Here is a 13,235-nt window from a genome sequence, read left to right on the forward strand (position 1 = left end):
GGCTAATCGAAGGGCCCGCAGCCTCTCGGCGTCGCCAGTCCTGGAGTGAGGAGGTGGACTATATGGATTCGGACTGGCAGGATCTTGTGGACATGTAATGTATGAAGGAGCTGTAAATGCTAACCCTGCAGGATAGCTGAGAATGGGGGGAGGCCTCGACCGGCTCTGGAGGTCTAGCGGGGATTGATGGAAGGCCCGCACGGGTACTTGTTAATGTTGCTGACTCTCAATCTGACCGGGGGCGATGCTTGTGTCTTGGGAGGGTCTTTCTCCATTATGGGGCACTGCTTTTGGACAGGACGACCGTTGGTCTACTTGTTGAACTGTAAAGGGGGTCGGGGGTCGGGGGAGCCCTGGATGCTGGACTTGGTTGCACCGCTCACCCCTGAGTTTATCGTTTCAAGGGCTACAGGCACTCTGCTTGTTGGGGATGTCTGGCGCGGTTGGCCGGAGTGGCAGGGTAGCAGGGTGGGGGGCTGTTCTGGGGGGGAAAGGTGGGGAATGTTCTGGTTTCCATTTTCTGTTGGAGGGGTACACCACCTCAGGGATTTTGTACAGGCATTGGGTTTGATCGACTTATGGAGGACACATAACTCACACAGGAGACAGTACACACACATCTCCGCAGCCCATGGGTCCTCTTCTAGGATTGATTATATATTCACACTAGCAGACTGCATGAACCTGTTTCGAGACGGACATCATAAGGCTAGAGGGATTTCTGACCATGCGCCGGTGGGGGTTCAGTTGATGGGTCCCAGGCGAGATTGGAGCGTCCCGCCTAGGCTTGACTCCTTTCTATTCAAAGACCGAGACTTTCAGGAGCGGTTCAGGGAGAAGGAGGATCAATACTTCGACGAAAATGTGGGCTCTGTGAGCTCCCCCGGGATAGTGTGGGAGGCGTACAAGACCGTGGCCAGGGATTTTGTACAGGCCGAGGTAGGGCGGAGGCGTAAGGAGAGGCATGCGCAGGTGGAACAATTGGAGTCGGAGCTTCATGCTCTGGAAAGTGGGATGGGGCCCACTCCGGACCAGGAGCGAGATAGGCTGCATAAGTAAAGAAATCAGAACAGGCGCGGTCGCATGCATTAGCCACCCAGCGGAGGGTGTATGACCTTGGGGACAAGGCGAATAAAATGATCGCCTGGCTGGGAAGGAGAGACCGAGACCGCAGCTGGGTGCCGCAGATAGTGCGACCGGCTGGGTCGGTGAGCACCACAAGCGTGGCAATTGCGGAAGACTTTGCGCTGTATTATGAGGAGGTCTATCAGTCGCACACGATGAGGGGCGAACAGGAGTGCCGCGATTTCCTGGCCCCCCTGCGGCTCCCTTTACTAGGGCTTGTTGACAGGGATGTACTGGAAGCAGATATCACGGTCACGGAAGTGGAGGAGGCCATGGGGGACCTGCAGACAGGGAAAGCCCCCGGGCCCAACGGGTTCCCAGCAGAAGCATTTGGCTGTGTGGCTAGTCGCACGGCACCCCATATGTGTAGCATGTTCCTCGAAGCGCGGGAGACTGGGCAGCTCCCGAGAGACCTACGATTGGCCACGATCGTTGTGATCCATAAAGCAGGAAAACCACAGGGGGGGCTGCAGCTCGTACCGGCCTATTTCCCTCATTAACTATGAGACGAAGGTCCTAGGGAAGATCCTGGCCACACGCCTGGGGCAGTGATCCAATCGCTGGTCCACCCGGACCAGTCGGGCTTTATGCCCCACAGGAGCACGAGACTCCATTTGCGTCGCCTGTTCGGGGTTCTGCAGACGGTGACTGGCGCCGGGAGGTGCCAGCGTCACTGCTTTCTCTCGATGCCCATATGGCCTTCGATAGTATCGAATGGTGCTACAGCTATGCAGTCTTTGAGACGATGGGCTTCGGGGACAACTTCTGCTCCTGGGTGAAGCTACTGTACACAGGGCCACTGGCGAGGGTCCGGGTCAATGGGGCTATGTCGCAGGAATTTCGATTGGGGCGCGGCACGAGACAGGGGTGCCCCCTGCCCCGACCCTCTTTGCCCTGGCTTTGGAGCCGCTGGTACACTGGGAGAGGACGGACCCCGGGGTGTGGGGCGTAGATATGGTGGGTGGATGGGAGGAGCGCATATCGCTTTATGCCGACAACATATTGCTATACACCCAGCGACCGTCTGAGTCCATACACCGGCTGATGGTCATGTTGTGCACGTTCGGAGAGTACTCCGGGTACCGTATCAACTGTAGCAAATCCCTGGGCTATATTCTGGCGGGACCCCAGCCGCCCAATGTGCTCTGCTGCGAGGGCCTAGTTTGGCGCGCAACGTTTCGTTATCTAGGGATATGGGTCACACCGTCCGACAGAGTTCTTCCAGCTCAATGTACAGGCACAACTAGAACGCCTGCACAGTGATGTGCAGCACTGGCGAACCCTCCCAGTCTCCCTCATGGGCAGAGCCGTCTTGTTCAAAATGATGGCCCTGCCCCGTCTGCTATATGTGCTGCAGAGCTCGCCCTTCCCGATCCCGGAACAAGTCTTTAAGTCGGTGGAGGCGGAGCAGCGCTCCTTGCTATGGAGCGGGGGATGTCCGAGGATTACTCTTCGGAAATTGCAACAAGGTCCCTATGAGGGAGAACTGACAGTCCCTGACATCCGTCCATACTATTGGGCGACGCAGTTGATCAATATCAACGGATGGGTGTTCGCCCCACAGGAGGAACCAGCATATCGGGGGGATCGTATGGCCGTAGGAGCAGACTCCTACTTAGCGGCTCTCTACTCTAAACCACAGCGCGGCCAGTCCTTGCCTCCCCAGACTGCGGTATTGGTAGGGATATGGAAACGGGCAACGAAATTGGTTGGATGAGAGATGAGGCTTACGGCCCAAACGCCCTTTTGGAAAGGAGACTTCTTTAGGGAGGTGGTGAGACTCCGCGAACTGCGCGAGTGGAGCCTAATAGGTATAGATATGCTGGGGGACGTCTGGAGGAGGGGGCAAGTGGTGGAGTTCGCAACCCTTCAGTCGGAATTCCAAATGGGGGATGGCCAATTCCTACACTATCAACAATTTAAACATGCCCTGTAAACGCATCTGATGCAGGGGGAACAACTGCCCGACTACGCCCCACTTGAGGACAGCCCTAATGTTAGACCCCATGATAGAGAAGGCCATCTCACTAACCTACAAGAAGCTTATTAACAATATTCCTGATACACTGGGGCCACTGAGGGAAAAGTGGGAATCCGGCCTGGGTTTGTTGGAGGACGATGACTGGAATGAGGCCTTGCAATGTGCTAGGGAGGTGGCGATTCGAGCTAGATTCAGATTGGTGCAGCTACACATCCTCCACAGGTCCTACACCCCTCGAACGGTACAATTTAAGATGGGATACGCGACATCACACTTCTGTTTGAGAGGCCGTGGGGAAGAGGGCACATTTTTGCACATCCTCTGGGACTGCCCTAACATCCGTGCATATTGGGTCAGGTTGAAGGACATAATGGAGGAGGTGGTGGGGGCGGAGGTGCCGCTGGAGGCTAGATGGCACGTTTTGGGGGTCACGGGTGACATTACGTGGCCCAAAGGAGATAAGAAATGGTTAGCCTTTGCAAGCATGGTGGCCAAGAGAAACATCTCAAAACTCTGGGGGAGTGACTTGATACCGACAATAGAGGAATGGGATCGAGACATGCTGGTGACAGATTCTGAACACTCCGTAGGAGGGATGGGGGGAGGGCGCTGGCCAGGGAGGGGGGGGCAAGGCGGGGAGGGGGGGACGGGCTAGTGGACCCACCTACAATTGACTGGGGCATGCCATGGGGATAGACCGTTGCTATGTCCGCTGACATCTGTTTTTTTTCTAATCATTTACTGTTACCGGATGTGTCTTTTGATGGAGCTGTTTTGTTTCAATAAAAATAATTTTTTAAAAACTGCCAAAAATCCTATCTTAATTCTCAACAAAATACATTTTCACTGTAAAAAAAACTGTGTTTTCCTTATTTTTAAAAATCATCAGCAAATACATACAAGCCTTCAATTGTAGTATTTTTAAGGATCATTGTGCAAACTTATCCTCTTAGAAAATGTTTGCATTTAACACATAATGTAGATGGAGAATAGAATAATCAATGAGGACCGGTGAATAAAAAAAGCAACTGATAGGACTTTAATTTGCTGAAGGTTCAGGTAGTATTCCCCCTTCAAGTTTAAGTTCCCAAATCTCCTGGCACCGCTTGTTAAACATTGCATGCAGGACTGTATCTTTAAGTGGTTGATACACAGGTAGAGCTTAACCCCACTCATTTACCTAACCTCTATTTCAGTGCAGTGACTCTGCTTGTCTTGCCTACTAGACTGGTGGCGTGTTTACCTGTGGAGCCGGTGACTCTGGGCAGCTTGGACACGACTCATTGAACAAGGAGATAAACCCACGGAGAGTTTTGGAGCTCATGGGCAGCGAAGTCTCCCAGATTGCTTGTGGCAGGTGAGTGGTCTGTTCATTAGCATCTCACCAAATTGTGAATTTCCCAGGTCACCTTTTAAGAATTCTGTGCAACATTAAGAAGTGATAGCCACAGCGATTATCAGTTTTGCTAGGGTTAGAATGCTTTATTTATTTAACTGCTCAAACTTATTTATTTTATTTATTTATTTACATTTAAAGTTTTAGAGCGCGAACCAGACCCAAACTAGGGTATCAGAGCGCTTTACATATGGCGTACGGTGAAACATTCAAAGGGGAACATTGCATACAAAGAAACATAGTCTGCAAGTAACGGGAAGTAACAACATTGAGAAAACCTGTTCTGAAAAACAATAGAAAGACCATTCAAGTTTGTGTGGGTCATCAGTTCTCTTGGCAACAATGAAAAGAAAGTTCTGATCCCCCAAAAAAACAATTTAAGTTCATGGAGGTCTTAATTAAGCGGACCAGAGAATAGAGGTAGTTTGGGGTTTCCCGATCTTGTGACTTGGTTGTATTGATTTAAGGTAGGAATTTGCTCATCAGGAATAATTTTGTTTCCTTTTTGAAGAGAGTGATAGAGGAGATTTTTCTGACGTGTGGTGGAAGGGAGTTCCAAATTCTTGGAGCTGCCCCAGAGAAAGCTCTGTTGGAAGTTTTAGACTTTTTGAAACGTGAGGGTTTCAGAAGTAGATTGTTAGCACTCCTTGAATGTCTGTTTCCTCCAGTTAGGCTGAGTTTTTGGGCTAGGTACTGAAAGGGTGTTGTGGTGTAGCGCCTTGTGTGTGATGCAGGCCATTTTTAGGTGTATTCGAGCTTCGTAGGGTAGCCAGTTGAGTGCTTTCAGGTGTGGCGATATGTGGTCAAATTTCCTAGAGCCTGTTGTGAGTCTTGCTGCAGCATTGAGACAGCCTTTTAGAGGGGCGGTTGAGAATTTGGGAAGCCCCGCGAGGGTGGTACATCCCGTACAAAAGTCTAGAAATAACTAAGGACTGGACTGCAGATTTGAGGTCCGCTTTCTCGAGAAATGGTTTCATTTTTCTGAGATAGCTGAGATGGAAGCTGGCATTTTTAGCCAATAAGTTGACATGGTTTTGCATGTTCAGGTTCTTATCCAGAGTGATTCCTAGTGATATGGAGGAGTCCACTACTGTTGGCGTGCAGTTCAACGCTGTGATAGTTTTGATCCATTCCTTTGTCTCAGTGGCGTTCTTAAGGGGGGAGTTTAGGAGAAACTCTGTTTTTTGAGAGTTTAGCTTGAGGAAGTTGGTCGATAGCTATTGGACTGTCTTTTCGAGGGCTGTATTCATTGACCTTACATCTTCGATAGAGGAGATCTTGATGTACAGTTGGGTGTCAACCGTGTACATGTGGAAGGGTATGTTCTCCAGCTGTAATAGCTCAGTGAGTGGTTCGACGTATAGGTTGAATAGCATGGGAGATAGTGTGGAGCCTTGAGGAACACCCAGTAGGTTAGGGGAGGAAGCTGAAAGATTGTTGTTGATCAAGTAGGATTGTGTTCTGTTTCCCAAGAAGGATTTGAACCACTGAAGGACTTTACCAGAAAAACCCATCCTGTATTCTAGTCTTCTTAGTAGTTTGTCGTGGTTGACCGTATCGAAGGCTGAGGAGAGGTAGAGAAAAACTAGCACACAGGTTTTGTTGCGGTCAAGGGCTTGCAGGGCGTCATCTACTATATGTAAGATGGCTGTTTCTGCGCTATGCCCGGGACTGAAACCCGATTGGTGAATGTTCAGTAGATTGAAGTTAGAAATGTGTTGGTTTAGTTGTTGCTGAACACATTTTTCCTTGGGAATGGGAATATTGGTTATTGGTCGGAAGTTGTTGGGGTTGTGGTTATCTGCAGTAGGTTTTTTTAAGGATAGGGGTGATGTGTCCTGTTTTTAAGCAATCTGGGATGTGACCTTGTGCTAGAGAGACATTGATGATATTGGTCCAAAGAGGAGAGATGATATGGAAGAGGTGGGGTAAACAATTTGAGGGGACGGGGTTGTTGAAGTGGTTGTTAAGTTTGGTCGTTGCAATAATATTTTTGATTTCGTTGAGATCGTAGAGTTTAAAAGTGGCCCAGAGAGAGTTATTTTTGGGCCGTGGTAACTCAAGCATTGCAGGCATAATGACTTGATTGCCCTTTGGGGTGGCTGAATTAAGTCCTGCTACACTAAGTTCGAGTTGAAGAGAGTTAGTTTTAGCAGAAAAAAATGAGGAGAATTCTACACCACTCAACTGTGATTTCGATGTTAGGAGTGAAGATTTAGCTAATTTGTTAGATTGTTGATTCAGAATTTCAAAGAGTTCCTTTGGTCTACTTTTGGCTTTGTCTGGTTCTGATCTGAAAAATACTTTTGTTGATTGTAGGATACTTTTATTGTAGTAGTTTCTCGATTTCCGGAGAAGTTTGAGATGATATGGGGAGGGATGTTGCCTCCATTTCCGTTCCGCTGATCTGAGTTTGCGTCTCTCTTCATTTAAGGATTCGCTGAACCATGGGTTATTGTCTTTTTCCTGAATTTTTTTGAGTTTTGGTGGAGCGGCTTGCTCGAAGACTTTGGTCATTACGGAGTTGTAGTGAGCTGTGAGGTCATTGACTTCTAACCCGTTATTGGGGGGAGTGAGAACCTTCTCACAGTGAGAGGCCAGGCTGTTCCAATCAATGTTATTTGTGTCTCTTATCCAATGTTTATGTTTGCATTGTTGCGGGAAGATTTTCTTGAATGCGGATGGAATTTGGAAGGTGATAATGTGGTGGTCTGACCAATCACAAGGCATAACCGAGAGTGAGTCAATAGTATTTTGATTAGATATAAGCCAATCATGAGTGGCACTCTTTGAGTGAGTCGGCATTGAGATAACTTGGGTTAGGGAAGGGTCTGCTAGGAAGGTTTTAAGGGCGTTAACCTGCTTGTCCAGGGGGTTATCCCAATGTAGATTGAAATCACCCAGGTATAGGTCTTTGGAGTGAGGGGAAAAGATTGAAGTAATAATTTCCAAAAGCTGTTCAGTGAATTCAGCATTTAACCCTGGAGGATGGTAAAGAATGTGTAGTTTGTAAGAGTGGGTACTTGAATTAACAGAAATCCCCAAATATTCACAGGAGGCAAGGGATTCCGAATGAAATTTCGAGATGGAGATTTCGAACCGATGTATGCAGGCTAAGCCTCCACCTGTCTTGTGCGTTCTGTCTAATCTAATGATGTTGTAATCGGGTGGGACAAGAAGATCTAGGCAAGGGAGGATGACTCATTAAGCCAAGTTTCTGTGAGGATGATTATATCAATTTCCTGTGCTGAATACTATTGTGAGGTAGTTCTTGTGTTTACCAAACGCCTTCCTAGTGATTGAATTTCTATATAAAAGGTGGATTGAAAATCTCGTTACATGCTCAGTTTGTAGTTTCTGTGAAGTTTGAACCACGCTAATTATAGTGCACTCCTTTTTTCAAGGGAGTGTATTTCCAATCATTTCATAGTGCAGTGTGAAGGCCTCCATTTTTTTTTTTAAAGAAAACTTATCTTAACTTTTTTTGGGGAGGTTGCCAGATCGATCTGGGTGCAAAGAATTCTAGAATTGGGCACCTAGCACTCATATTGATCTCCCTCTTTGACACTATTGGTTAAACTGAGAAAGCTGGTTTGCCTTGCTGAATCCCAAATTTAGTTGTATCAATTTCTAGCAAATTAAGCCTGTAACTATTTAGATAGTGCAGAGTAGCTTGAACTTCACACCACCAGAAGACATTAACGTTCTCTGAAGGCAAGAGTGATGTGCCCCGATTTCCTTGGTTCAGATAACCTGACAGCTTGGTTAGTTATGTCTTTCTAGTCTTATTTCATTGGGACTTTGCTGTAATCACTGTTGCTGTGTTTGAGTTGACAACTGCCACACTGGTGATGTCTTACCTTCAAACTTGCAAGACCTAAATGAGCACTATCTGAAACACTCCTGGATGCAGCTGCGTCTCCTCCTTCGACCTCTCTCCCCAGTTGACATATCCTGGCATCTCCTACCCCTACCTGACCTGCTGCTGTATGTCTCAAATCGAATTCTATGACCTCCCCCCGGATTTCCTAAAACAAAATAGCTGTGCCCATGCATGTGACCTAGCCTTCTCAGACCAGGAGCAACCAGTTGTACTCCAGTCGTGGTCCTGCTCCAATAGGGACAGTGCAGTCTGAACTGCCAGGTCAGTGCCTTTCTTTAGCGAGAGCATAAGCAAACTTTGACCAGTTTCAAAGTATTTGAGCCTCAGTAGAGTGAAGATTGAGTCCTATGGAACAGTGAGCATGGGGCCCACGACTGGGTTTACCTGTAACACTTAGGACGTTGAACTTAGGAAAAGAAAAAAAAAATAGGGGAACATTGTGTTCGAGGCATGTGGGCTGCTGAATTCATATCTGTGCATAGATCGCTGCCTGGTGTTGAGTCCGGATGATTGCACTTTGTTGTCTTGGAAGAGTCTTCGAAGTATCATGAGATAGGTGACTCCTCCCCTGGACTACAGTGCACATGGGCATCCTCTCCATACTCAGATTGTTTTTTTCCACCATTGGGTTCGGATGTTATTCCTACACCAACTTCGGAATCGAAACAAAACATTTATAAATGCCAAAAGGCCTTCGAATTCGACGGTATTGTTCTCGCTCGGTACCTCTTGACTCGATAAAGCTTTCCATCTCGAATCGGTCATCGACGCTTGCCGTTGGGCCTTTTCGATGCCACGTGGGCCTGCTGTCGATGGAAAGGAGCCCGTTTAAAAGATGCCCACAAAGCCACTCCAAGTACCTGCATACTGACAAGCATCAAGTATGCAACAAGTGCCTTTCTCCAGACCATAAGGAAGAACCCTGCCCAGCCTGCGCCCAGTTTCGGTCGAAGAAAACCATACGGAATCGACGGGCCGCTAGGCAAGAGATGCAGCGACAGGCACCGGAACCGGACAACATTTTCGATGAAGACCTGGAACTTCAAGAAGCTCCAGATTCAGACCTTGAGATCGTCACCGTCGAGGGCTACTCGGACTCCGATAACGAAATCCCACCGGGGCAAATTGTGAGTACAGTGCCCTCGACACCGATTACCCCGTTAACAAAGGCTCCGGTCGAGGCATCGCCAAAAGGCCTTAGCCAAGATCCAAAGAAACATTCGCCAGCCCTGCCATCCGGCTCGGCTTTGAAACCGAAACCTTCAGAGACCCCAGGGCCAAGTACCGCAATCCCAAAGAAGGTTCCAGAGCCTAAAAAGGTCGTCGACCCGAAGGCCGTCGACCCCAAGAAAAACGTACAGCCTAAAGGCGTCGATCCAAAGAACACAGTCAGACCGAAAAAGGCCGTACAGCCTAAAAGCGTCGACCCCAAAAAAAACGTCGACCCGAAAAAGCCCGTCGAGCCGAAGGGCGCCGACCCGAAACAATCCGTCAAGCCCAAAAAGGACGCCAAGCCGAAGGGCGCCGACACAAAAAAGGACGTCGGCCCGAAAAGGCCGGCCATGCAAAGAGTCGCCGAACCAAAGAAGGGCGCCGACGGGAAGGGTGCCATATCGAAGCCTATAATCCGGCTGGAGAAGGCTATCGACCCGAAGACCAGTGCTCCAAACACACCAGTCGATCCTAAAAAGACCATCGACTCAGGAAAGGACAGTCAACCAAAAAAGCCTGTCGAGCACAAGAAACGTGTCAAACCGAAAGACCAGGTCGACCCGAAAACACTTGCCGACCTGAAAAAAGGGCACGAGCTGAAGAAAAGCATTAAGGCACCAAAAGCCGTCGAAGCAGAAGGTGTTGTCGACCCAAAAAAGTCACAACCAAGAACAGTGGAGGAAGAACTCTTCCCACCCGATCCAGAAGACGACCAAACAAAGATATATATTAATCCAGAGACTAGTAAAGTGACAATCCTGCACAGGAAAAAGAGGCCACTGGACACTGACTCTCATTCCCCTATTCCACTAAAAAAAGAAGGACTTTGGGACTTCTCCATCTAGACCCTTCATTACATTCTATCCCATTATGCCTACTACTCCTTTTCCTCCTTACTCTCCCTCTCACTATGGGGACAATGAGGGGAACACAAGGGAGGATCCTCAGCCTGATTATGATTATCCACAGGATCCTGAGCCACACAATGCACTATGGGAGGAGCCAACTGACCCTTATAACACCCATCCCATCCCTGATGTCTCCTCTTATCCAACTAAGCCTTCACCCTCTGATGACACCATTGTCTTCAACCAATTAATAGACAGGGCAGCACAGTACCACAATGTAGATATGCATAATGACCTTGTAGAGGAAGTCTTCTTATTTGACACCTTTCCTACTTCGGAAAAAGGTGTCAGAACACTTCCTATGCTAAAGGGAGTATTAAAACACGCACCTGACATATTTAAGGATACAGCCAGGGCACGGGTAATCAATCCTAGGATTGAGAAAAAGTATAGAGCAGCCCCTACAGACCCTACCTACATCAGAGGGCAATTACCATTAGACTCACTAGTGGTAGCTAATGCACGAAAAAGGGCTAACTCACAAACAACGGGGGAAGCCCCTCCCCCCGAAAAGGAGTCAAAGATACTGAGAGAAGTGTGGCTTAATGGTTAGAGTGTGGTAAATATTAAATTACCGTCCTAATTTCTATGCAGGTAAGTATTTAGAATAAAATAACTCAATCGGAAAGAAAGACGCAGAGTCCGTGGTGTTAGAGTTCTTAGGGGTTTTATTCCTTCAAAAGGAATGGTTCTAGAACCGGATATCGGATTCCTGACACCACTGGGGTTCAGGAAGGGATAGAGCATACTTTATTGACAATACACAACTTTTATACTTAATGCACATAATGAAAATCAATGCAGAAGGCGTAACAGCTGAGAGAAACAAGATAAGAACACACACGTGTTAGCAATACGTAATCAGAAGGCGTGAACTAGTGCGTGTACAGAGGTGTGTGTTAGAAGACGTCATATGAAAGTGTCACAAGAGGGTGGGTACATAGCAGAATCTTGCAATGTCAGCAGAAATCTGAAGTCGGGATGCGCGCGCAGCTGCATGACGTGTGACTGACGTAAAGCTGGAGGGTGCAGGGGACTTGACATTTACACTAGAGGAAAGAGACAGAAGTCTGGCATGTCAGATCAACTCGTTCCTATATCATATCTGATATCTGTTGTTTGGGAACCATATTATCTAGAAGGAAAGGTCTCTTGGGCAGAGGCTATCCTATACTGACTATGAATGCGTGCATATGTGCCTACGTGTCTATGTGTAAAGCAAGGGGCCATGGGCCTACCATGGTGACGGGAGCTATGAATTACTTGCATGGATACAGAGAGGCCGGGCCCTTTGCTCTGCAGCCGGAGATTTGTTTATCTATTCTGCTGGACTGGAATGTGTTTTCGGGAATCTAAGCTTGGCTATACTGATAGCATGAAGGTAAAATACTGTCTTTGGCAGGCAGGCAGGCAGGCCGAGCCAGGCTCCGCTCGCCTCGCAGGGAGTAGGACAGAGTTCACGGGTGGGGGCATCCCACGTTGCAGTTTCAGGAGGCAGAGATGCTTTTGGAAAGAGGCTTGATGACAGAAAACAGGGCCTAGCTCGCACAGAGCCAGGAATACGTGAAAGTGCACCATACAAAGACGGTGGCAAGGCATATTTAGGAACGGAATATCCGACTCATTCAGGGTGGATCTGAAAGAAGGCAGGTTAACGTTGGACGCAAATGTGGTTGCGTCTTCATAGCTGGCACAGGAGGGAAGTTACATGCACTTTAAGCTCGTACATGGAGACGATGGGGTACACGTTAGGGAACATTTCTTGACCATAAAATTTATATTTCCTCATTCCCTCCTTGTTCCCTACGGACCCTTCATGATATATCAATCGTCATTAATCTATTTATTTGAGTAGTTAGCATCATCTGCTCATCCTTTTTCACATGGGATTTAGAACGTTGACTTGAATGAGGAGTGCAGGATGTGGCGCACAAGCCGCAAATCGCTGGCCCACATTGTAAACATAGACAGCAACTGAACACTATAAGTAGTATTGTTCCAAGGAGTGACAGTATTTTCCATCCCCAGGCTGAAATAGTAGTCCAGAGCCAACCGGACCAAGTCCAAGTGCCTGGATTCTGATGTATCTGACTAGCTATCTTATGGAGACGGGTAATAGCCTTATATACGGACGGAGCATTATCTGGGATGAAAACGCAACAAGCTGACCCGAGGACCTTACAGGCTCCTCCGCGATCGGCTAGTATGACGTCAATAACAAGACGATTTTGAAGAACGACAAGTCTCATAGCAGACTGTTCCTCAGTCAAGTTACCTAGGGCGGAAGTAGTCTCTTTCACTACTGCTTCGAGAGTTCTGGTTAAGTGACGGATAGACTTACTATTAAAGATGGCACCTAAGTAGGGAAAGAAACCTTTATTGAAATCTGTGAATTTTTCCCATGCCGTTTCCGTATAGTCGACAATTGGGAGGTCTCTTTTGGGTCTGTGAACTAGACGGGAATTTCTATGATAATCTGGTGGAGCTAGAAAAACAGGTGGCAGTAAGAAACCAATGTAACAGGTCCCATCCCAATCTAAAGGCAAACGTACATATGCGGTCTGACCACAAATGAAATAGGAATGACGTGTAGCTTTGAATGTGGACTTGCCCTTATCACTAAATTCGATCACGGTAGCACACTTACTATGACCCAGGTGTATTGAACCCTTCTTTCTGATACATAATTCACCTTTGACTGGTAGTACTGACATAGTGGGCAAGTCTGGC

At 47.8% G+C, this 13,235-nt stretch overlaps 1 protein-coding gene across 3 annotated transcripts in view; it reads left to right on the forward strand.

Moving 5' to 3' along the window:
- HERC3 (HECT and RLD domain containing E3 ubiquitin protein ligase 3) overlaps nucleotides 1–13,235 on the forward strand; it is a 667,675-nt gene that overhangs the window by 286,096 nt on the left and 368,344 nt on the right. For all 3 annotated transcript variants that reach the window (XM_086961614.1, XM_086961616.1, XM_086961615.1), the window contains exon 8: nucleotides 4,333–4,463. In XM_086961614.1, coding sequence (XP_086817740.1) covers nucleotides 4,333–4,463 — 131 coding nt within the window. The remainder of the gene's footprint in view (nucleotides 1–4,332; nucleotides 4,464–13,235) is intronic.

The sequence above is a fragment of the Lissotriton vulgaris genome, chromosome 3_1, assembly GCF_964263255.1.
Source record: "Lissotriton vulgaris chromosome 3_1, aLisVul1.2, whole genome shotgun sequence".
In the NCBI taxonomy this organism is placed as follows: Eukaryota; Metazoa; Chordata; class Amphibia; order Caudata; family Salamandridae; genus Lissotriton; species Lissotriton vulgaris.